We start from the raw sequence: 21,860 nt of genomic DNA, 5'->3' as shown, positions 1-21,860 counted from the left end.
AGTTCCAAGCTGGCCCAGTATACACAGCGAGTTCCATTATGGCTTACAAAGGTTAAAGCCTGCTCAAAATTCCCCAGTTTCTACGTCATTCAAAATTAGATACTACCTGTATCTAGAAATGAACACATAAATGAACGGCTGACTAAATAAGGTCTTTGTAAAGTGTATTTGGCTAGCATAGACTCAGAAGACCAAAATCTGTAGTCAACCTGGGCTACTGAAACCCTCCATTGCCACGTCTGGTCATGCACACACACAAACCCAGAGTTAAAAAGTCTCTATTCTAATGGATGAAAGTTTCAAATACACTCACTCTCTTGAAGAATTCCAGCAGCATGCTCTCTCAAAAGCGGAATTCTCTAAGGGCCTGGGTGGACATTTTGCTCAGTGTTCTATATGGTACTGAGGACAGAGCCTAGCATATACTAAGTAAGGTGCTCACTTAAAAGTTTCTGCACTACCAAACTGGGGAGACGACTCAGTTGATACACTGCTCTCCATGCAAACACGAGAACATTTCAGGTGCCCAGCACCATGTGAAAGTTACACATAGTTTGAGTCTGTAACACCAGTGCAGGGAGGCAGAGACAGGTAGATCACAGTGGCTACTGACCAGTCAGTTAACAGTGAGCATCAGGTTCAATGAGAGACTCTTACTAAAAGGAATAAGCTAGAATAGCTACAGAGAAGGGCCAACAGTTTTAAGAACATGGCACTGTTCAGTAACAAATCAGGCAGCTTAAACTGCCTGTCATTCAAGGTCCAGGGAACTGGTGCCCTCTTCTGGTTTCCCTGGGAGCACGTTCAAATGCATGTGTACACGCGTGCGCGCGCGCGCGCACACACACACACACACACACACACACACACACACACACACACGCACATGTGCGCGCGTGCACACGCACACACACACACACGCACACGCACGCGCGCACACACATACACACACACAAGGGGGCAGAAATAAACCAATTTTTGTTTGTTTTTTGGTTTGCTAGATAAGGTTTGTCTGTGTAACTACAGCTGTCCTGAAACTTGCTCTGTAGACCAGGCTAACCTCTAACTACTACCTAGCTACAAAATAAATCTAAATCTAAATCTAAATCTATACATAAGATATTGAAGTGATTGAGGAAGCTATCTCAGCAAGCCCCTGCATTAGTGAGCACATCTGTGTGTGCAGATCCCACACCATCAGACAGTGACTGTGCTATATAGCTGGATGGCGGCTAAGGCAGCACCACTTGAGCCAAGGTCAATGTCTGCCTGAGCACACAGTTCCTAAGACTCTGTCCTAAAAAAAACAAGTAGAGAAAATAAACAGTGCCCTCCGACGTCAGTGAGCCCATCCTTACACACTCGCCCCCCGATGTCAGTGAGCCCGTCCTTACACACTCGCCTCTGACGTCAGTGAGTCCGTCCTTACACACTCGCCTCATCCTGTCCTTCCCCAACCACAGCTACTCCATCCCCCCCCCCCCCCGTGGCTTCAATGTCTCCAATGTCAAGCACTAAAGGACAATGATCTTCCAAGGTAGAGAACGCAGTGCTAAGATACAAGGTTCGGTCAGAGTCAGTGAGATTGCTCAGCAAGAAAACGTGCTCACCACGTAAGCCTGACGGCCTGGGTATAATCCCGGAACCCATAATGGTGGGCAGGTGGGCCTTCACAGTCACCCATGGCATGTGTGTTCTAGTGTATGCACAGGTACCTTTAAAAATATCAGTTTAATAAATAAATAAGGAAAGAAGGTAGGATGAGGAAGACACGTACAAGTATGTAAAGTATCTAACCATCATTATAAGTCATGATAGAGGTGCTGATTTTATTTTATTTACTTATTTATTGTTATTCCAAAGTTCACTTCCCTCTGAACCATGGAAGAGACTGCACTGGCCTCACATCTCCTGCTCACACCTCATGCTGGGAGAGGACTATGGTTCCAGGCATGCCAGACAAGCACGCAGCACTCTACTCCTAGCACTAAGAGTGAGATGCAGCCTAAGAGTGAGATGAGGGGAGACTAGGGGTTAGGGTGGTGTTAGAAGTGTTCTCCCAGCAAGCACAATGTCCATCCCGAGCACTGCGAGAAAGGGAAAATCCAAGATGTCACATCAAGTCATCAATAGGTCCCAGAGCACCTTCCATAAGTGCTCTCCATTCTGTTTAACAGAGGCCACCTAACATTTCCTTTCTTCTGCCCATCACTTACTGACAAGTGCCTCTTCTTTAAAACACACACACACCCCAGCACTTGGGAGGCAGAGGCAGGCGGATTTCTGAGTTCGAGGCCAGCCTGGTCTGCAGATGAGTTCCAGGACAGCCAGGGCTACACAGAGAAACCCTGTCTCGAAAAACCAAAACACACACATACACACACACACGCCCACAGGAGACACCTTTAAATACAGCACTGAGGAAGGAAGGCAAGTGGAGCTCAGTGAAGTTCAAGGCCAGAATGTCCCCCAAACAAAAATATGACATTCAAACAAAACAGGAAGGACTCCCTCACCCGGGAGTGTCCCTTCTCTCACCTGCCTGAAACCAAGACAATAGCACACACTTGTAATCCAGTTGTCAGGCCTTCTAACTGCCCCAGGTATAGGAGCACAAGCCCTTAATTCTGTGAGTTTGAGGCCAGTCTGGTCTACATAGTGAGTTCCAGGACAGCAGGAGTACAGAGAGATGGTTTTAAAAGTAAAGGTCTGAAACTCAATGCCACACTGATCTACATACTGACACTCTTGCTCAAAACCAAAAAATGAGCAAAGCAGTGTCTTTGGAAAGTCTTCCTTCTGCATCTCACCTCAACTGAAATCATCTCACTACAGTCACCGTGGTCCTGAATTCCAAGCACAGAGATACCACCGTCCCGTGGCGTCTACTCCATCCAATTAGGCATTTTGTGATAAAGAAAAAATAAGTACTCATTAAATGATTATATTTAATATCCAAAGTTATGTGCTGTGATGCACGTACACACACACCACCTCATAGGGCTGATATGATACTATAGCTCAATGTAGACATATCTACAAAACCCTGGGATCAATACCACACACACACAGAGAGAGAGAGAGAGAGAGAGAGAGAGAGAGAGAGAAAACGCACCTTTATAAAACTTAGGACAGAAAAAAATTTAAATATACCAAAAATGTCACAATAAATCATAAGCTAACATAACATAATTATACATAATCAATCAAACTCTTACAGATATTTGTTGTCTTTGTTTTTCAAGACAGAATTTCTCTGTGTTCCTGACTGTCCTGGAACTCATTCTGTATATCAAGCTCTCCTCAAACTCAGAGATCCACCTGCCTCCTCAGCAAATAAAGCAGAGGCCTCAGCCTGTGGGCTGTGGTCCCTCTGGCGTTGAATGACCCTTTCATGGGGGTCAAATATCAGATGCCCTGCCTATCAGATGTTTACAGTACAATTCAGAACAGTAGCAAAATTATAGTTATGAAGTAGCAACCAGTTTTATTGTTGAGGGTCACCACAACATGAGGAACTATATTAAAAAGCCACAGCATTAGACAGGTTGAGAACCCACTGGATTGGGTCACCATGCCTGGCTTATAAAATCTTAACTGAAGTATTTTTAAGTTACTAATCCTGACAGTTAGAAGCATGACTAATATTCTAATTTTCTGATGTTAAATTTTTTTCATAGCAACAAAAGCACACGTATGAACATTTAGGAAGCAAGTGTGGTGCTCTGCAGCAGAGGAAATGCGCAGTGTCTGTACACAGCAGGCTGTAAGGAGCCCATCCTAGCCCTGCATAGTGAGTCAGCCCTAAGAACATGCGCAGAAGTCACTGTGTGAAAAGCAAAATGGTAGACACTCAAGAGGGTAAAGTCCCAATCGTGTGTTGCCTTAACCCCACAGCAGGTCACCCCACTTGTAAATGTCACCTTTTTTTTTTTAATGCATCTGGTGTTTCACCTGCATGTACACATGTACTTAGTCAGGTGTGTGCCAACTGACTAAGGCCCCTGTGGTCAAAGCTGAGCACTTTTGGGATGGCTGATGGCTGTGTCTAGCTTTGCCTTAGGTACAGTCCACCAGGACTTACATCTAAAGTGACTGACATCATCAACACTTCTACTTGTTCTTGCCATGCTCTTAAAAAAAAAAAAAATGTGGATATCAATCTTTGTTTTCTACAAAAATCAAATTCCTTAAAGAATTTAATATTTAATAATAAAATTAATAACTTTTTAAAATTTAATCTTAAAAACTCCATGAAAGCTCAGATACTGAAGTCTGCCATGTATAACAAGGTAAGAGGCCTACAGTACCAAGCCCATCCTCTTAGCTCAGGAGCAATGCTAAACAAAAACAGCAATGCTATGGAAACTGACCTGTTGCCAAGCCAGCAGAAAGCCAAGCAGCAAATGGGAAGGAAGGAGGGAGAGTACCAGCTGATACAGAAAGCCCCAGCTTGGCTTAGAAGCACTGATGTAAACACACACAGCATCAGCAAGCGTGCTGCTGAAAACGACCAAGACAAAATACCAACAAGGCTACTAAAAGGAATATTCTTCCCCAATCCCTTCTAAGCAAAGCATGAGGTCTGACACAGTGGGTATTTACTTTTTATCTTATTCTTAATTTTTAGATAATTCAAACTGACTATCTTTTGGAGAAATCTGGATTATAATATCAATTAGTGATCAGGTTTCAGTGATATCAGATCAAACCCCTTATCATAAATACTGAAACACTAGCTCTCAGAACATGAATTTGTTATTCTAGTTTTACTAAGCCAGGCTGAGATCCAACATGACATACACCTAACTCCCAGTACTTGCAAAGTGGATGCAGGAGGATCTAGAGTGAAGGCCATCCAGGACTGGGTTCCCAAAACCCAGATTGGGCAGTTCACAACTGTCTGCAATCCCAGTTCCAGAGACTCTAACTCTTTCTCTGGTCTCCATGGGCATTATGTACACATCATGTACACACACACACACACACACACACACAGACAAACACGAGGAAGAGTTTATTCCTACTTATTCTGAAAGTAAAGAATAAATTTAACATTTACGCTTTTAAATCTACTTTTAGTTATGTGTAAATATGCACATATGAAACCAGGCAGTGGTGTGCACACCTTTACTCCCATCACTCTGGAGGCAGAAGTGGGCAGAACACTGAGTTCAAGGCCAGCCCGGTCTGCAGAGTGAGTTCCAGTACAGCCAAGGCCACACAAAGAAACCCTGTCTAGAAAACCCAAAGAAGAAAGGGGGAGGAAGAAGAAAACCTGTTTGAGGCTCTTTGGAAAGAAGGCGCTCTAAAGAATGAAACCAACAGTCATGAAGCTCACGCCTACTCTAGGTCTCGCCGGAGCAGGAAAACTTCACAACCAGGGTTAGCCCAGAATTATGGCCAAGAAGACCTGACTTGGGCAAGTGTAACTTTTTAGTCCTAGACAAGATGCTGCCTTCTTCCTACCCAACAGAAGTTAAAACTCCAACATGATGGTGCACATGGTAATCCCAGCACTCCCAAATCCAGAGTCTACCATAGACCAGTCTCTGCTATACAGTAAGACATTTCTCAAAAATTTGAAAAAAAAAAAATTACCATACAACAAAAACTTCTTGTGAACCATCAAGATAGCTCAGCAGGTTAAGGCATTTAGAGCCAAGCTCAAGGACCTGCGTTTACTCTCTAGATCCCACATGTTAGAAGTACAGAACTCCTCCAAGTTTCCCCCTGATCTCCACTCAGCTTCCTTGCACACGTGCACTCGTAAGTAAGTAAACGTACTAAAGGGGAAGGAACCGTGAGCAAAGTAACAACTGCTCTGAAGAAGTACCTCAGTTGTCAGCGGGAAGCCATGCCTGGCTTCAGTCCCCAGCAGGACAAAAGCCAGACAGAGCAGTGGAGACCTGAAAACTCAGGACTCAGCAGGTGAAAACAAAGGATTAGAGCCTCAAAGTGGGGGCTGGAGAGATGACTCAGCGGGTAAGAGCACTGACTGCTCTTCCAGAGGTCCTGAGTTCAACCACATGGTGGCTCACAATCCTGTAATGGGATCCGATGTGTATCTAAAAACAGCTACAATGTTCTCATATATGTAAAATAATTTTTTTAAAGAAAAAAGAAACTCAAAGTTGGGGCTAGAGTCATGGCTGAATGGTTAAAAGGTTAATTTAACCCCAAGTGAACACATGGTGGCTCAAACCCCGTGTAACTCCAATTTCAGAGGATCAAAGTCCTCTTCTGGCCCTAAGCACCTACAGACAAGCAGGTACACACATAATAATGAAAATTTTAAAACCACTCTGCCCTCCCCCAGAAAACACAACTCAGAGTCAAAGTGATAAGTAAACAAATCAAAGTCTAAGACCTGACTCTGTGGGTCACAAACTGGGTTTGGTTTGGTTTGGTTTGGTTTGGTTTGGTTTGGTTTGGTTTGGTTTGGTTTGGTTTGGTTTGTTTGACGTTTTGAGATAAGAGTCTCATACTAATATCCCAAGCTAGCCTAGAACTCCCTATTTAGCCCACACTGACCTTGAACTTCCATCACTCCTTCTGCTTAGGTCTCTGTTTAAAAGGAACCTGAAGTGTGTGACACGACTGTCTTCCAGGAATCTTCACACTGAGCGGACCAGGGAAGGTTAACTCTGCTCTTCTTCCCAGCCTCGCTTCCCCAGCCCAATGCGCTTTACCTTATTTTACTTTTTTCTTTTTCTTTTTCTTTTCTTTTCTTTTCTCTTTTCCTTCCTTCCTTCCTTCCTTCCTTCCTTCCTTCCTTCCTTCCTTCCTTCCTTCCTTCCCCAAGACAGGGTTTCTCTGTGTAGCCCTGGCTGTCCTGGAACTCACTCTGCAGACCAGGCTGGCCTTGAACTCAAAAATCTGCCTGCCTCTGCCTCCCAAGTATGCCACCACTGCCCGGCTTATTTTACATGTGGTTGTTTTGCCCGCCTATGTGTGTGTACCACATTGTCTGCCTGGTGCCCTCATAGTTCAGAAGAGGGCATCCAATCCCCTGATGATTATGAGGCTCCATGCGAGTGCTGGAATCCCAAATTAGGTCTTCTGGAAGCACAGCCAGCACTCCTAACCACTGGGCCATCTCTCCAGCCCCTTCTCATGTTAAGTTTAAAAGCAGAACATTGAGTGGCTAAGAGTTAAAACCACTCCCTGTTCTTCTAAAGGATCAGGGATTGGGGCACGACAGATGGCTCAGCCGATAATGGCTCAGCACTGACTGCTCTTCCGGGGGTCCTGAGTTCAAATCCCAGCAACCACATGGTGGCCCACAACCATCTTGGATGCCCTCTTCTGGTGTGTCTGAAGACAGCTACAGTGTACTTACACATAATAAATAAATAAATCTTTAAAAGGAAAAGGGATTGATTCCCAACAACCACATGGTGCCTCATAACCATCTATAACTCCAGTGCCAGGAGATCCAACCCCCTTTTCTGGCTTCCAGACCCCAGCATGTACACAGTGCAGACATACATGCAGGCAGGACACTCATACACGTAGAATGGTCATTTAAACATTTATGAGAAGCACACACTTCTGGGCTGGTGAAAGTGACACCAGCAGTGAGAGTGTAACACAAAACAGGAGCACTCAGTGAGGCTCCACGCAGTGAAGTTTTTTCTTTCTTTTTGCAGTTTTGAGTTTTATAAATGCCAAATAAATACCTATCCTGAGCTAGTCACCTCAGAACTACATATAACTTAGACTTGACAAAAACTTACACTTTTGCTTGTGAGCCCAGCCTTTAACAGCTGAACCTTCTCTCCAGCCCACTTGACAAAAACTTAACTACCCAGCCTCTGACTGTACAAACTGTGTAGTATATGTATTATATATAGTAAAATAAAATACACATGAATGGCAAGATAATCATATTTTAGTGCAACACACAGTCTACTGGAGGGCCTGCTTGAGTGAAAACCATTAGCTCCCATGTGGTTTAACATGACCTCAGGAGGCCGCCACAGTAGCATAGCAGTGAATACGCACTTGTTGATTCCATCTGGCTATAGTGCAGTACTGTACCACCTTACACCGTTTTACACCTGAAGGAAGGAGGGAAGGAGAGAGGGGCTCAGACAGCCCAAGTTGGCCTAGGTCTTCTCTCTCAGCCATCTGTTTCTGTTTCTCTACACCGACTGGCGCTGTTCCGGCTGTGTGTGCTGAGCCTTAGAGAGTTCAGCCCCCTACCCCCCTTAGTTTACCATAGGTCTGGATGGTCTGGCACTCACTGTAGTGTCCTCAAACTCTAAAAATCCTCCTGCATCAGCCTCCCAAGTACTGACATTACAATTTGCACCAGAACCCCAGCTAATAATTTCTTGTACATTAGTATGTTTATGGTAGTAAGTTAAGATTTTCTAAATAATCTGTATTCAAGACAGCTTTTTCTTAAATTTTTCACTTTTTCTAAGCTATAAGGCAAACCTGTGAATTTTTTCTGTCGCAAAACTCTAAAACATGAATCTGCTTGTAGGCTATGCAGTTCAACCCTGTACCACTCAAGGGCCAGCTATACATCCCCTGAAAAACACAACATAGGTACTTACCAATTCTCTGTTTTTAAAGATTTATTTTATTTTTATTTATATGAGTACACTGTAGCTGTCTTCAGACACCCCAGAAGAGGGCATTGGATCCCATTACAGATGGTTGTAAGCCACCATGTGGTTGCCGGGAGTTGAACTCTGGTCCTCTGGAAGGGCAGAGCAGCCATCTCTCCAGCCCAGGTACTTACTAACTCTCAGAAATACATATGCACACTGGCTTTGCGGGTGAAGGGAGAGCTTAAGGAGGAGCCTGGTTCTGAAGGAAGAAGAACAAGACTAACATGGAAAGGAAGGGGATTTGCTACAGAACAGTAAACTACTGAGGATCTAGTTACCTCTGCTGTACAGTGAGAGCATCTCATACCCTTACTCAAAACATTATCTTCCTTTGTTGCCTGGGTTGGCCTCAAACTTGATCAACGCTCTTGCGTCAATCTCCTAAAATACTGGGATCAGAGACAGCTGCCACCATCCACAGTAAGAGGAAATAAGCTCCACAGCTCAGGTTCAATGTAATCCCGTAGGTCACACTGCTAAGTGAGAGAGCACTATCTAAATGTTAAAGTGCGGAGCAGCCCACACTGCTAGACTTTCAACCCTAAGTCACCCAACCATGCAAGGCGTTCTCTGCAAAATAACACCCAGGGAGGCTAGAGAGACTGTTCTGTGATTAAGAACACGTGTGCTCTTGTGGGCCCCAAGTTCAGAGCCAAGCACAGCAACTGAAATTTCAGTTCCAGAGAAGCTGATGACCTCCTCTTCTGAGCTCCTCCACATGCACATGTATGATGCTGACACATGCACGCAATACACACATTCTGCACCGTGAAGCTGTCTACTTCAGTGCATCGAGGAGTGAACACACCCCCCACTCCAGCTGCCTCCAGTCACCAAGCTGATGGTTCTCACGCATTTATTTCCATAATTTACATGAAACTCAGCCATTGCAATGAAACATGCCTGTGATCCCAGCACCTCAGAGGCTGAATACAGAGCGCTAGAGGCAAACCTGAGCTATACAGGAAGGCTCTGCTTATAAGTAAACAGACAGGAAGTAGTGGCACACGCCTTTAATCCTGGCACTCAGGAAACAGAGGCAGGCAGGTTTCTAAGTTTGAGGACAACTTGGTATATAGAGTAAGTTCCATGCAGCCAGGGTTACAGAGAAACCCTGTCCCGCCGGGCGTGGTGGCGCACGCCTTTAATCCCAGCACTCGGGAGGCAGAGGCAGGCGGATTTCTGAGTTCGAGGCCAGCCTGGTCTACAAAGTGAGTGCCAGGACAGCCAGGGCTACACAGAGAAACCCTGTCTCGAAAAACCAAAAAAAAAAAAAAAAAAAAAAAAAGAAACCCTGTCCCATACATACATACATACATACATACATACATACATACATTTAGGTCTCAAGGACAGAACCTAATCTATGGATGCAGCCAAACACTGCTGGCAAATGTTTTCCTTAAAGATGTTTCTGGATTAACACTGGTCTAAATTCTTTCTGTTAATGATAATGTTGCTAATAAATTCTTCCCTCCCTTTTTGTTTTTGTTTTCTTGAGACAGGATGTCTATGTGTAGCCCTAACTGTCCTGGAACCCAGAGATCCACCTGCCTCTCTCTGCCTCCCAAGTGGTGGGATTAAAGGGATAGGATGAGGGTTAGGCCCTACCTACCCCATTCTTAATGAAGTCTCTTAAAGCTAATGACAATTTAAGACTGGGTTAATAAGTTACTGAATATTTTCAGACTAAACTAAATTGCTTAGTATTTGGGTAGCTGAATACAGGAGATGAAGACAATAACTTTCCCTGGTGTAGCTTTGGGAAGGGTTGAGTAATCCAATGGTGTTCAAACAATCCTGGAATAAAGGAATAAATACTAACTAATCTGGCAATGCCAGGTCACTCTTTGGCAATCTCCTGTTGAAGTTCTATCTCCTGAGCCACACACTCCCCTTCTCTTACATACCAGTGGCAAATGCCCAAGGCAGGCAGCTGGATTTAGTTAAACTCACAGCACTTTAACCCCTTCTGAGAAAATAGCTGGCAATTCCAGAAAAGCCTTCACTTTAACCATTAATGTGCTACTGTAACTGCTTGCTAGGCAGACACTAAAGCAGAGCTTCTCATCTGGCACAGTAACCTGGGCCAACCAGTCCATAGCAACCAACAGAAGCTGAAGAGGATTAGTTCTGAAAATACCCAGTCTCAATTCTTGGAGATATGAACCTCAGAACCCGGGAGTCTGACAGTGACATATTTACAGGGGCTATGCACCAACATCAGCCTTTTGAGTACAAACCCCAATCAAGAAATATTTATTCCTTCCTAATCAAAGACATTAAAATCCTTCCCCTACAGTCAATATTAAAAACAAAAACTGTATGTAACTCTAATAAAAAACTAATAATCAAATACATAAACCGTCATAAACTTTAAAATGCTCAATATTGAAAACAAAAGCGATATATACAACTCTAACAGGAGATTAATAACCAAATACATGAACTTAAATAAACTGTTAAAATGGGTGTGGGGGAGACACTGACATATTCATAATGGCAGCATACCTTAGAAATCCAGCTCTTGAGGCAAGAGAAGGATAGATTCACAGTCAGCTTAATCTAGATTTAAGATATTACTTTTTAAAAAGAGCCACCAAAGAAGGTCACAGTGGCTCACACATACATAGAACAATACTACTAGGAGGCAAAGAAGGAGAACTGTCACCACCCAGCCTGGGCTACGTAGCTGGTTCCCAGTCTGCCAATACAATACAGCACAAGCCTGTTTCAAAACATAACACACAAGTCTGGCACAGTGCCTCACACCTTCAATCCAAACACTCAGGAGGCAGGAAGCAGAACTCTGTGAGTTCAAAGCCAGCCTATGCCAGCCAGGGCTACATAAGGAGACCCTGTCTCCAAAAATGTAATCAATTAAAACACAACACAATGAAAATGAAGGAAAATGACCAATATACAGAACACAGCCAAAGTGGGTTGGTCAGGTGGCTGTTGTGACACCAGAGCCCACCCAAGAAGAATCAGAGTTGTCTTCTTGCCTCACGCTTGACAGGGTTTCCCTGTGTAGCCCTGGCTGTCCTGGAACTCACTCTGTAGACCAGGCTGGCCTCGAACTCAGAAATCCACCTGCCTCTGCCTCCCAAGTGCTGAGATTAAAGGCATATGCCACCACGCCCGGCCTTTTTTTTTTTCTTCTACAGTCTTTCTGTTTTTCTTTTTCTTTCTCTCTCTCTGTCTCTCTCTCTCTCTCTCTCACACACACACACACACATACACAAATAAAAATGAAAAAAAGTTACACTGATTAAAGCAAATAGAAAGAAAAACTTAGAAGAGAGGTCATAAAGACGGGTCCACAGCTGAGAGCACCCGCTGCGGAGGCCCCAGGTCCCCAGGGCCCATGTGGTTGGTCACAACCATCTGTAACTCCAGCTACAGCTGTATCTGGTGTCCTCTTCTGGCTCCCATGGGCACCCACACTGTATGGTAATACACACGCAGGGAAAACACACACACATGTAAAGGAAAGCTTTGAAGTAAAAAAGATACCCAATCTTAGAAATACAATAATTTGAAAAATACAAAATAAAATATCAAAGGACCATGTTTCAAAAGTTAGTAAATCTAAGTCAGCCAGAAACATCTTTAAGGTTTAAAGAGTATCCATCTTGCTGAGCGTGGTGGTGCACGCCTTTAATCCCAGCACTGGGGAGGCAGAGGCAGGTGGATTTCTGAGTTTGAGGCCAGCCTGGGTTACAGAGTGAACTTCCAGGACAGCCAGGGCTATACAGAGGAACCCTGTCTCGAAAAACAAACAAACAAACAAACAAACAAACAAAAGAGTTTGTATCCATCTTTAATGGCAGCACATGGGAGAAGGGCAGGTAGACCTGAGGCCGGCAAGCCCTACAGACTGAGTCCCAGGCCAGCAATGGCTAAATGGTGAAACTGTCTCTTAGCACTTGAAAGACTGAAACAGAAACTGTCACAAACTCAAGGACAACCTGGTACGCCCACACTCCTACTTAGGAGACAGAGAGAAGAATCAAAAGTTCAAGGTCATCCCATGCTACACAGCAATTTTAAGCATCTTGAGTACAAGACACTTTAAATTGGGAAAAGCATTTAGGAAAACAGAGAAGGTCTGGAGAGATGGCTCAGCAGCACTCATTGCTCTTCCAGGAGCCATGTATACTTTCAGTCCCAGGTGATTTAAAAGTCCTCTTCTGACTTCTGTGGGCACTGGCACATGCGATGCACATACATATATACAGGCAAAAGATTCATACACATAAAATAAAGAAACGGTTTTTTTAAAAATATGTATTTAATGTATGTGAGTACACAGTTGCTGTCTTCACTGAGCCATTTCTCAGGCCCCCAGAGGAAGTTTTAAAAACAAAAACCCTAATAAAATGATTACACCTAAGTATTTATTTCTGCATCAACAGCTGAGTGTGGCTGCACACATCCATAACCCCAGATTCTGTCCAGGAAGGCCAGGATATTCCCAAACCAACCTGGCTGCACATCCAGGCCAAAAAAGCAAAGACCAAGGGCGGGGCTGCAGCTCGGGACGGAGCGTTTGCCTGGCATGCACGAGACTCTAGGTTTAATCCCAGTCCCACAAAAATCAATCCATTAATCAATCAACAATCAGGTCTAGCATCCTTCAAATACACCACTCAATTTCCCTTCTATAGGAAGTGGGTTCCCAAACAGACAAGCTTCCCAGAATTTTCAGGTCTTCCCCTGCCAATAGCTAAGTCAGCAGGTGTCTGCAACCAGAGTCATCCATGTCCCTGCCCTGCTCAACAGTAATGCTACAGAGACAGAGCCTGTCCATCTCATCTCAAGCGGCTCTGCCTGAGCAGCACTGCCCCTTCCTTGCCCTTCACAGGCATCACACGGGGCATGCACACAGGTTCCAGCCACTGGAGCCTCTTTCCTCATTATCTTCATAAGCATCTACCCAAGTGATCACTGGCACATCTAATTTTGCCTGCTTCCTGGGGGATAAAAAAAAAAAAAGTAAGGGGGTCAGGCAGTGGTGGCCGTGCCTTTCATCTTACCACTCAGGAGGCAGAGGCAGGCAACTTCCTGAGTTGGAGGCCAGCCTGGTCTACAGAGCGAGGTCCAGGGCAGCCAGGGCCGCACACACAGGGGAAGAGTAGGTCTTAGCTGAGCCTGAGCTTCTTAGGTGACCATGGTCAGCACTCTCCCATCTGAAATTGTTTGACCTGAATTTTTTGCTTGTTCCATTTTGTTTTATGGTATATTTTATGTTTAATTATGCATGTTAGAGGAGGGCATGTACTTAAGAATACAGTTGGCCAATGAAGCCAGATGTTGAATTTCCCTGAAGCTGAAGCTACAGGTGGCTGTAAGTCACCTGAAGTGGATGCTGGGACCTGCTATCTGGAGCACTCTGAATGAATGAGTCACCCCTCCAGCTGCCCCTGCCTTTTCTGCTGTCTAAAGCAGGGGCTCACTGCCTAGTGCAAGCTGGCCTCAAACTCATGGCAACTGTCCTGCCTCTGTCCTCCTGAGTATGAGGACTACAGGATGAGTTATCACACCTAATAATGTATTAGTATATATCATTATTTATAATGATATATTTGTACTTCTACCTTACCTTACAGTGATTTGCAAAATAAAAAGGCACTATCAAAGTATACATAATATCTTAGCATTTCAATTTTTAAAAGTTTAATTCTTCTCTTTCCAAAATTTTAAGCATATTAGAGTTGACACATATTACTTACTAAACCCACTAACAAGGATCTAAAACAGTAAAAGGTAAGGTTTGGTCCAGAAGGCTATACCTTGAGATAGTTTTCATGACTGGGAAATACAAGCCACTTTATCCCTAGGCCTCTATTTCCCTCATGTAGAAAACAGAATAGGTAACAGGGTGGTGGCACACACCTGTAATCCCAACAATTGGGAGGTAGAGGCAAGAGAACTAAGTAGGCCATCCTCAGCTACGTAAGGCATAAACCACCTGGGAGTAGGGGGATGGCTCAGAAGGGAAGGGTACTCACTAAACTACAGTTTATCCTTAGGACCCAAATGTCGGGGAAAATCAACTCCTGCAGGTTGTCCTCTGACCTTCAAATGTGTACACTGATGGATGGATGGATGGATGGATGGATGGCTAGATGGATGGATATATTTTAAGAAATAGGGGGGAAAGTAGGCTGTGGAAGTTTCTCTATAATAGAGTGCCTGCCTGGAATTAAGTTTAATTCCCAGAAATGCTCCCCTCCACCCTCAAAAAAATTCAGTGAAGAGCAGATAGGACACACTGGTTCTTCTAACTGCCTATTATGCAAAGGTAATGAGATAATAAGAGCAGCTTTACAAGTCATCCGGCATAGTAGCATCAGTGTTCTCCATAAACTCAGGAGACAGCTGTAAGAGGATAAAGACAAGCTCAAGGTTGGCAAAGTCTTACAGGAGAGTGGGAGGCTGCGCAGTAGGAAGGCACGTGGACAGGACCTAGGATGCCCTGACCTGTCCCTCCCAAATTTCCTCTTCTTTGAAACTTGTAATTCTATTTAGCATGTCTGAACTGTGATAATAAAAACACAGAATAAACTTACATAACACATATCTAAGAAAACAGCTGAAGCCAACTATAACATCCTACCACTGTGCTCCTCTGGCTAAAAAAATACAAAGCATCACAGAAATGACTAAAGAAATATAAAGGGCTTGCGATGTAGCTCAGTTGGTGAGTTCTTGCCTAGCATGCACTAAACCAGAGTTCAACCCCTAACACCACACAAAACTAAGCAGATAACCACAGGACTATCAGAAACTCAAGAAAGCACCACTAAAATAACTCAGCAAACTTGTCAACAAAAACAAACCGAAGCCCTAGGTTCTATTCCTAGAACCCACAAGGCGGAGACCGACTCCCCCCACAGTGTTTCTCTAACTGCTCTGAGGCCCATACACACAATTAAAAAGAATAAAAATGCGGCCAACTGGAGCAAGCAAAGGTCCTAAATTAACTCCCAGCAGCCAAATGAAGGCTTACAACCATCTGTACAGCTATAGTGTACTCAAATACATAAAATAAATAAATAAATCTTAAAAAAAAAGAATAAAGATAAATAACCATTTAAAAAGTCATTTTCCACGGGCTGGGAAGATGGCTCAGCAGTTAAGAGCACTGCCTGCTCTTCCAGAGGTCCTGAGTTTAATTACCAGCAACCACATGGGGGCTCACAAGCATCTATCATAGGATCTGATGCCCTCTTCTGGCACACAGGTGTTCATGCAGATAGAGTACTCATATCCATTAAATAAATAAATCTTTTTAAAATTTTTCACTGTTCTTCCTCTTATTGTTTACCAACAAGAGGCAGGAAACATTCATATTATTTTAGGGGAAAAAAACCACTATTCATATGAAAATAAGAGATGCTTTAGCAATGTAGAAACCAGCCAGAGCAGTGACAACCTTAAGCACTCTGCAACATCCTCCTTAATACTGAGTCTAAGAGAAACTAAGGTCAGCTTGGCATAATCTGGAGGCAAGAGTGACAAGACAGCCTGGATGTCACATGCAGCAGCATCTACCTCTAAAGGGTCAAGACTCTCCGTGTGAACAGGGATGGTGTTCTTATCCCAACTATCCACAGCCCATCAGAAACCTAGCCTAGGCCTAATCAGAGAATAACGACCACAGCAACATCTCAAAAGTATCGGGCTCTATCCACCTCGTTTGCTATTTGGGAGGGTGACAGAACTAAATTCTCATTGAACATGATAAGGTACTCTTACTTTCAACCACTCTAGAAATTAGGTCAAGCTGATGTCTACAAATAAGTAAATTAGGACTGATGGCTCATGCTACTACATCAGAGGCTGACACAGAAGGCCTGTCATAGGCATGAGGCCAGTCTTCACTAAAGAGACCCTGTTTTAAAAAATATAAAATAAAACTTAATGAATGCCCATTCACACATCTTAGTACTTTGTTGTTGGCTCAGTTGGTTTTTAAGCTGTCTACACCAAGGGTGGTGGCTCCTGCATGTAAGCCAGCACTCAGGAACCTGGACAGGAAGAGCATCCCAAGTCCCAGGACAGCCGAACCCAAGCTACAGAAGGAAGACAATGTCTAAAGAGAGAGAGAGAGAAAGAAAAGCTGTCTGCCTGTAACGGGGAAAATGCTTTCAAAATTTAGGCAGGCCAGGCAGTGGTGGCGCACGCCTTTAATCCCAGCACTCGGGAGGCAGAGGCAGGTGGATTTCTGAGTTTGAGGTCAGCCTGGTCTACAGAGTGAATTCCAGAACAGCCAGGGCTACACAGAGAAACCCTGTCTCAAACCACCTTTCTCCCCCAAAAAAATTAAAAAATAAAAACTTAGGCAGAAGCATTTGAGGATGCCTCCAAACTGGGCATGGCGAAGAACACCTTTAATCTTGGCACTGGCAGACAGATCTCTGTGAATCCGAGGCTAGCCCAATCTACATAGCTAGCCAAGGATATAAAGTGAGACCATGACTCAAAACAATTAGTCCTATAGCCAGGCACATAATTAGCATGCCAGGACTCTGGGAGCAGCCCCAGCACCAGAGGGAAAGGAAGCACTCGGAGGAGAGAGCAGGAGCACTACTACTTCTGGTTTCACGTTATCCTACTTGTGTTTTCTTCTGTGTGCTTGCACACAGCAGAGGCCAGAGCAATCTGACGTCAGGATCTTTCTCCAGCAATCTCCATATGTACGCACGTATTTAGAGACAGGGTCCTCTCACTGAACATGGAAGCTTAGAGTCAGGCATGTGTGGCCACTCCCACCTTTTTCAGGCAGGTGACAAGACTCTGAACTCAAGCCCAGAGCATCTCCCCAGCCCTTGTTTCTGGCTTTAAGGCAGGGCCTTGAACTCCTCTGCTGCCTCAACCTCCCAGGGGCTGCTGGGATTGCAGGTGTATACTGCCATGTCTGGCACTCCTAGTTTTTATTTTATGTGCATTTGTGTTTTGTCTGCATGCACGAGTGTGAGGGTATTAGGTCTATGGAGTTCGACAGTTCTGGCTGCCATGCATGTGGGTCCTGGGAACGGAACCCGGGTCCTTTGGAAGAGTGGCCACTGAGCCATCTCTCCAGCCTCTAACTACTTCTGCCTCTTTTTTTTTTTTTTTTTTTTTTTTGGTTTTTTGAGACAGGGTTTCTCTGTGTAGCCCTGGCTGTCTTGAACTCACTTTGTAGACCAGGCTGGTCTCGAACTTAGAAATCTGCCTGCCTCTGCCTCCCAAGTGCTGGGATTAAAGGGATGCGCCACCACGCCTGGCAATCCCTAACTTCTTATAAGCACATAAAGACCCTGTCTTGTAGTGCTGGAGAGATGGCTCAGAAATTAAAGCACTGGTTACTCGGAAAACCTGGATATGATTCTTAGCACCTATATGGTACTAACAACCGTCTATGTAACTCCGGTTCCAGGGACTCTGGTGCCCTCTTCTGACCTCAGAAGGCACTACACACATGTGGTGCACAGACATGAGCAAGCAAAACACTCATTTAAAAGGGCAGGGTGTGGTGGGGAGACAGAGGAAGGCAAGGAGGTTACTGAATTTGAGGCTAGCCTGATCTACAGAGAGTCCAGAGCAGCCACACAGAGAAATCCTGTCTTGGGACATGGGGGCACTGTCTTGTGTCTAAAAGCAAACTGCTGTGAAACAAAGATGCTGCACAATTTCTGTTGTTTCTTCAGCCAGGGTGGTGGCTCAGGCCTTTAATATCAGCACTATGAAGTCAGAGGAAGGTAGAGCTCTGTGAGTTCAAGGCCAGCATGGCCTGTTTAAAAAGTTCAAGGACAGCTAGGGCTACAAAGTAAAACCCTGCCTCAAAAAAACACAAGAGGCTGGGCAGTGGTGGCATACACCTTTAATCCCAGCGCTTGGGAAGCAGAGCCAGGTGGATTTCTGAGTTCGAGGCCAGCCTGGTCTACAAAGTGAGTTCCAGGACAGTCAGGGCTACTCAGAGAAACCATCTGGTTTCATCTGGGGGGACCCACAAGACAAAAACCAGAAGACTTTCCTTGGAATTTACATTCAATGACAACATTAAAAAAAAAGAATCACTCAGAAACAGTAAACAAATGTGTCCCAGTTCTCAAACTGACAAAGCAGGGTTTTAAAGAATGTCATAACAGTTAACTTACTCTCCAGACTAAAACAAACACAAAATAGGAAGTTTTGAAATATTAACATGAACAATCAATTGACAATAAAGCTATGCATGAGAACATTTACAGTGTTTTACTTTCTAGAACTCTAACAAATATATATCCCTAGAATGTGTAAGGACCTGGGTTCAATCCCAGCATGACAAAATAAATAAATAAATAAAGTTAACTATCACATCCTGAGATATAAATATGTACAAGACCTAAAACATATTAATAACCAAAATAAGTCTAAAGACACTGAAGCAGGATGATACTAAATTTAAGTCCAATTTGGGCCACATAGCAAATTTTTAAGACAGCCTACATTATGGAGAGACCCTATGTCACAAAAACAAAAATGTCCCAAGAGTTCAAAACTTATCCCATGACAACTCTTGTTTCAAAGAAGAGTCTAACTCTAAAGGCACCAGGCACCTCAATGACAATGCAGAGACTAAGAGATCTAAATCCTGTGACCATTAAATATTTCCTTTTCCTAGGTCCCATCAAACATTTACATAAACTTTGAAAATATGTAACAAAAATGACTCAAGTTTCTGGAAGGTCTGACTGCTCAACTCAGTTTTTAAGAGTAACTCGTGAGAGAAACTTTGTGGCAAGCTTCATGTTCACTATGTATCACTGCAGTCAGACTTGACCTACAAAATGAGGATAGGGTCAACTGTAACCCAAAAGCAGTGTGCTTCCCCTGGTGGCCAAACTAGGGATGAAGCCCTGCTCAGACATGAAAAAAAATGAAAAGTGACTCCCAGAAAAAGATGTGAGGAAAGGGGAAACTATCTAAAACGCTAACAGGAGTTTATGAAGCGGGGAGTTATACTACAGAACTGTGAGGGACGGGAGTCATGCATTTGCAAATCATTTATTCTCGGGGTGACCAAACACTCACCCTGAATCCCTCTCTTCTGTGCTTTCACTTTTACCTAAACACAGAGTTCAGCACCTTAATAACAACTTAAAAGCAATCTCCTTTTTCAAGGACCAGATCCTTGCAATTTTCTGCAGTCTTGTTTCCAAGGAAAAGCATTTATCTTTTCAAACTAGTGGTATAACCTACTTAGAAAAGCCTCCTGTTCCAAGGCCCTCCAACCGGGACGGTTCACTCCAGCTGTACTAGATTGTCTTTTGAATTTTATTTCTGAAACAAAACCCACGGCCTTTCAAACATTTCCTGTAACCACCACCTTGAAAGACAGTCTCATACAGAGATGGGACAGAATCATAGGCATTAAAATCTGGCGAATTCCTTTGTCTGATAGGATTTCCCCCCCACCCCCGTACCACTTTAAATTTGCTTCCACACAGATCACCAGGAAGGCAAGTAAGAATGCCCCTTCTTAGGGGACAAGGGTTTCTAGTTAGATGGAAATGGCCGGTTAGCTAAACCTTTTGATGGTTCTATTCTTTCACAACCTCTTCCTCCCCACCCCATCCCCCCCCCCAAAAAAAAAAAAAGAAAAAAAGAAGGAAACACACATTTACAAACAGATCTTAAAATAACAGCCACAAGTCGGGCTCTCTTATCTAGACAGATGCTCTCTGGAAAGCACACTTCTTTTATTACCTGATTGGGGTGGAGGGACGGGAAGATCGTTACTCCACCGGCCCTCGGGATGGGATGGGACAGAATGGGACCGGACCGGACAGGACGGGATGAGAGTCAAGAGGCAATAAGAGCGCAGGGTTGGCAGGGTAACGCTAGGAGCCAGTTTGAAGTAAGAAGTCTCTGCGGAGCCCTGGGTCCGAGCGCCCCAGGACGCCAACTCTCCAGCACTGCCACCCGGGATCCCGTCCTAGCTCCGGTACACCACACCTGGAGGCAGAGACATCCCACTCCACCCCGGCCAGGTGTGGCTTCCTCAGAGCCGGGGGACACTGCGGGCCCAGTGCTGTCCCCACCGGGGCCCGCGGCCTCCCCGCACCCGAATCTGCAGCACACTCATGTGCGAGCGTGCCGCGCCGCCTGCCCTCGCGCCCCGGGTGCCCCCGCGGACCGAAGGCCAACACGCACAAAAAACAAAGTTGTCTCCCGAGCTCCCGTCGCTCGCTACTCACCGGGATCGAAGTCGGGCACCGCCGCTTGGTACTGGGGTCCCACCCGCATGCCACCGCCACCTGCGGGGAAGCAGAGCACGGCGGTCAGCGCGGGCGCGGACACGGGCCGGGCGCGGGGGCGGCTGCCACCTACCGTGCTCCTCGTCGCTGGACGAGCCCGAGCTGCCTTCCTCCCAGGAGTTGCTGCCGCTGTTCCCGTTGGGAGCCGCCGCCGCCAAACTTTTATTCTGGCCATTATTGGGGGCGGCGGCGGCCGAGGCGGCGGCGGCGGCCGAGGCGGAGGCGGTGCCGGCCGAGGCGGCGGCTGAGGCGGCGGCCGAGGCGGCCGAGGCGGCGGCCGAGGCTGCAGAGGCCGCCGTGTTCCTCCCTCGCCGCTTCCCTGAGACCTCGGGGCCCTTCTCCACCATGGCCGGCATCGGCGGGGCCCGGGGCCGGGCCAAAGTGACGGGGACCCCGGCTCGCGAGGCGCGGGCGGCGGGCCGCGGGCAGGGGGCGCAGGTGGGCGCCGGGCCGGGCGGGCGAGCGCGCGGGATCCGCTGGCGGGAGTTGGGGCTAGAGGAGGCCCAGACGGGCGGAGCAACGAGCCGCCTCAAGCCCCCGATGCCGAACGGAGCGCAACTTTGGCTCTCATCGCCGCCCGCACTTCGCTGGCTCTAACTACTCCGGGAGCCGCGGGCGGGGGGGAGGGGCGGAGCCTGGGGGGGAGGAGGGCCGCGCACAGCCTAACCCGTCGCTCGCAAGCTCCGCCTCTGCGAGCTTCCATTGGCTCTCACGGGATCCGGGCGGCAAGCAGGGGCATGGTAGGTCTCTGTGAGCGTCCGTCAGGCCGCGGGGGCGGGATCACGGGAGGGGGGGGGAAGGTTCTGCGCTTCCGTTGGCCAGGTTGGGTTGACGCGTATCGCCCACTGTACGTGGTTTGAGGTTTGCGATCGCTTTACGCCCCATGATCCATCTCTCGAGGCAACAGCGAGGAGTTAGCCCCCTCCCCCTCCCCAGCGCCCCGCTC

The 21,860-nt window shown here is 45.8% G+C and overlaps 1 protein-coding gene across 3 annotated transcripts in view; it reads right to left on the bottom strand.

Annotated features, from left to right (window-relative positions):
• The window catches only part of Rcor1 (REST corepressor 1), a 97,912-nt gene extending 76,390 nt beyond the window's left edge, over nucleotides 1-21,522 (bottom strand). For all 3 annotated transcript variants that reach the window (XR_002379354.3, XR_002379353.3, XM_021179326.3), the window contains exons 1-2: nucleotides 20,988-21,522; nucleotides 20,855-20,914 (exon numbers count right to left, since the gene is read on the bottom strand). Coding sequence is in view for 1 of the 3 variants with exons in the window: in XM_021179326.3 (XP_021034985.1) it covers nucleotides 20,855-20,914; nucleotides 20,988-21,270 (343 nt within the window). In the remaining 2 variants the exon portion in view is untranslated. The remainder of the gene's footprint in view (nucleotides 1-20,854; nucleotides 20,915-20,987) is intronic.
• Between the last annotated feature and the right edge of the window lie 338 nt (nucleotides 21,523-21,860).

The sequence above is a fragment of the Mus caroli genome, unplaced genomic scaffold (assembly GCF_978045245.1).
Source record: "Mus caroli unplaced genomic scaffold, Mus_caroli_1 scaffold_14, whole genome shotgun sequence".
Lineage (NCBI taxonomy): Eukaryota > Metazoa > Chordata > Mammalia > Rodentia > Muridae > Mus > Mus caroli.
Note: the sequence above shows the minus strand (reverse complement) of the source record. Positions and strands in the feature narration are given on the sequence as shown.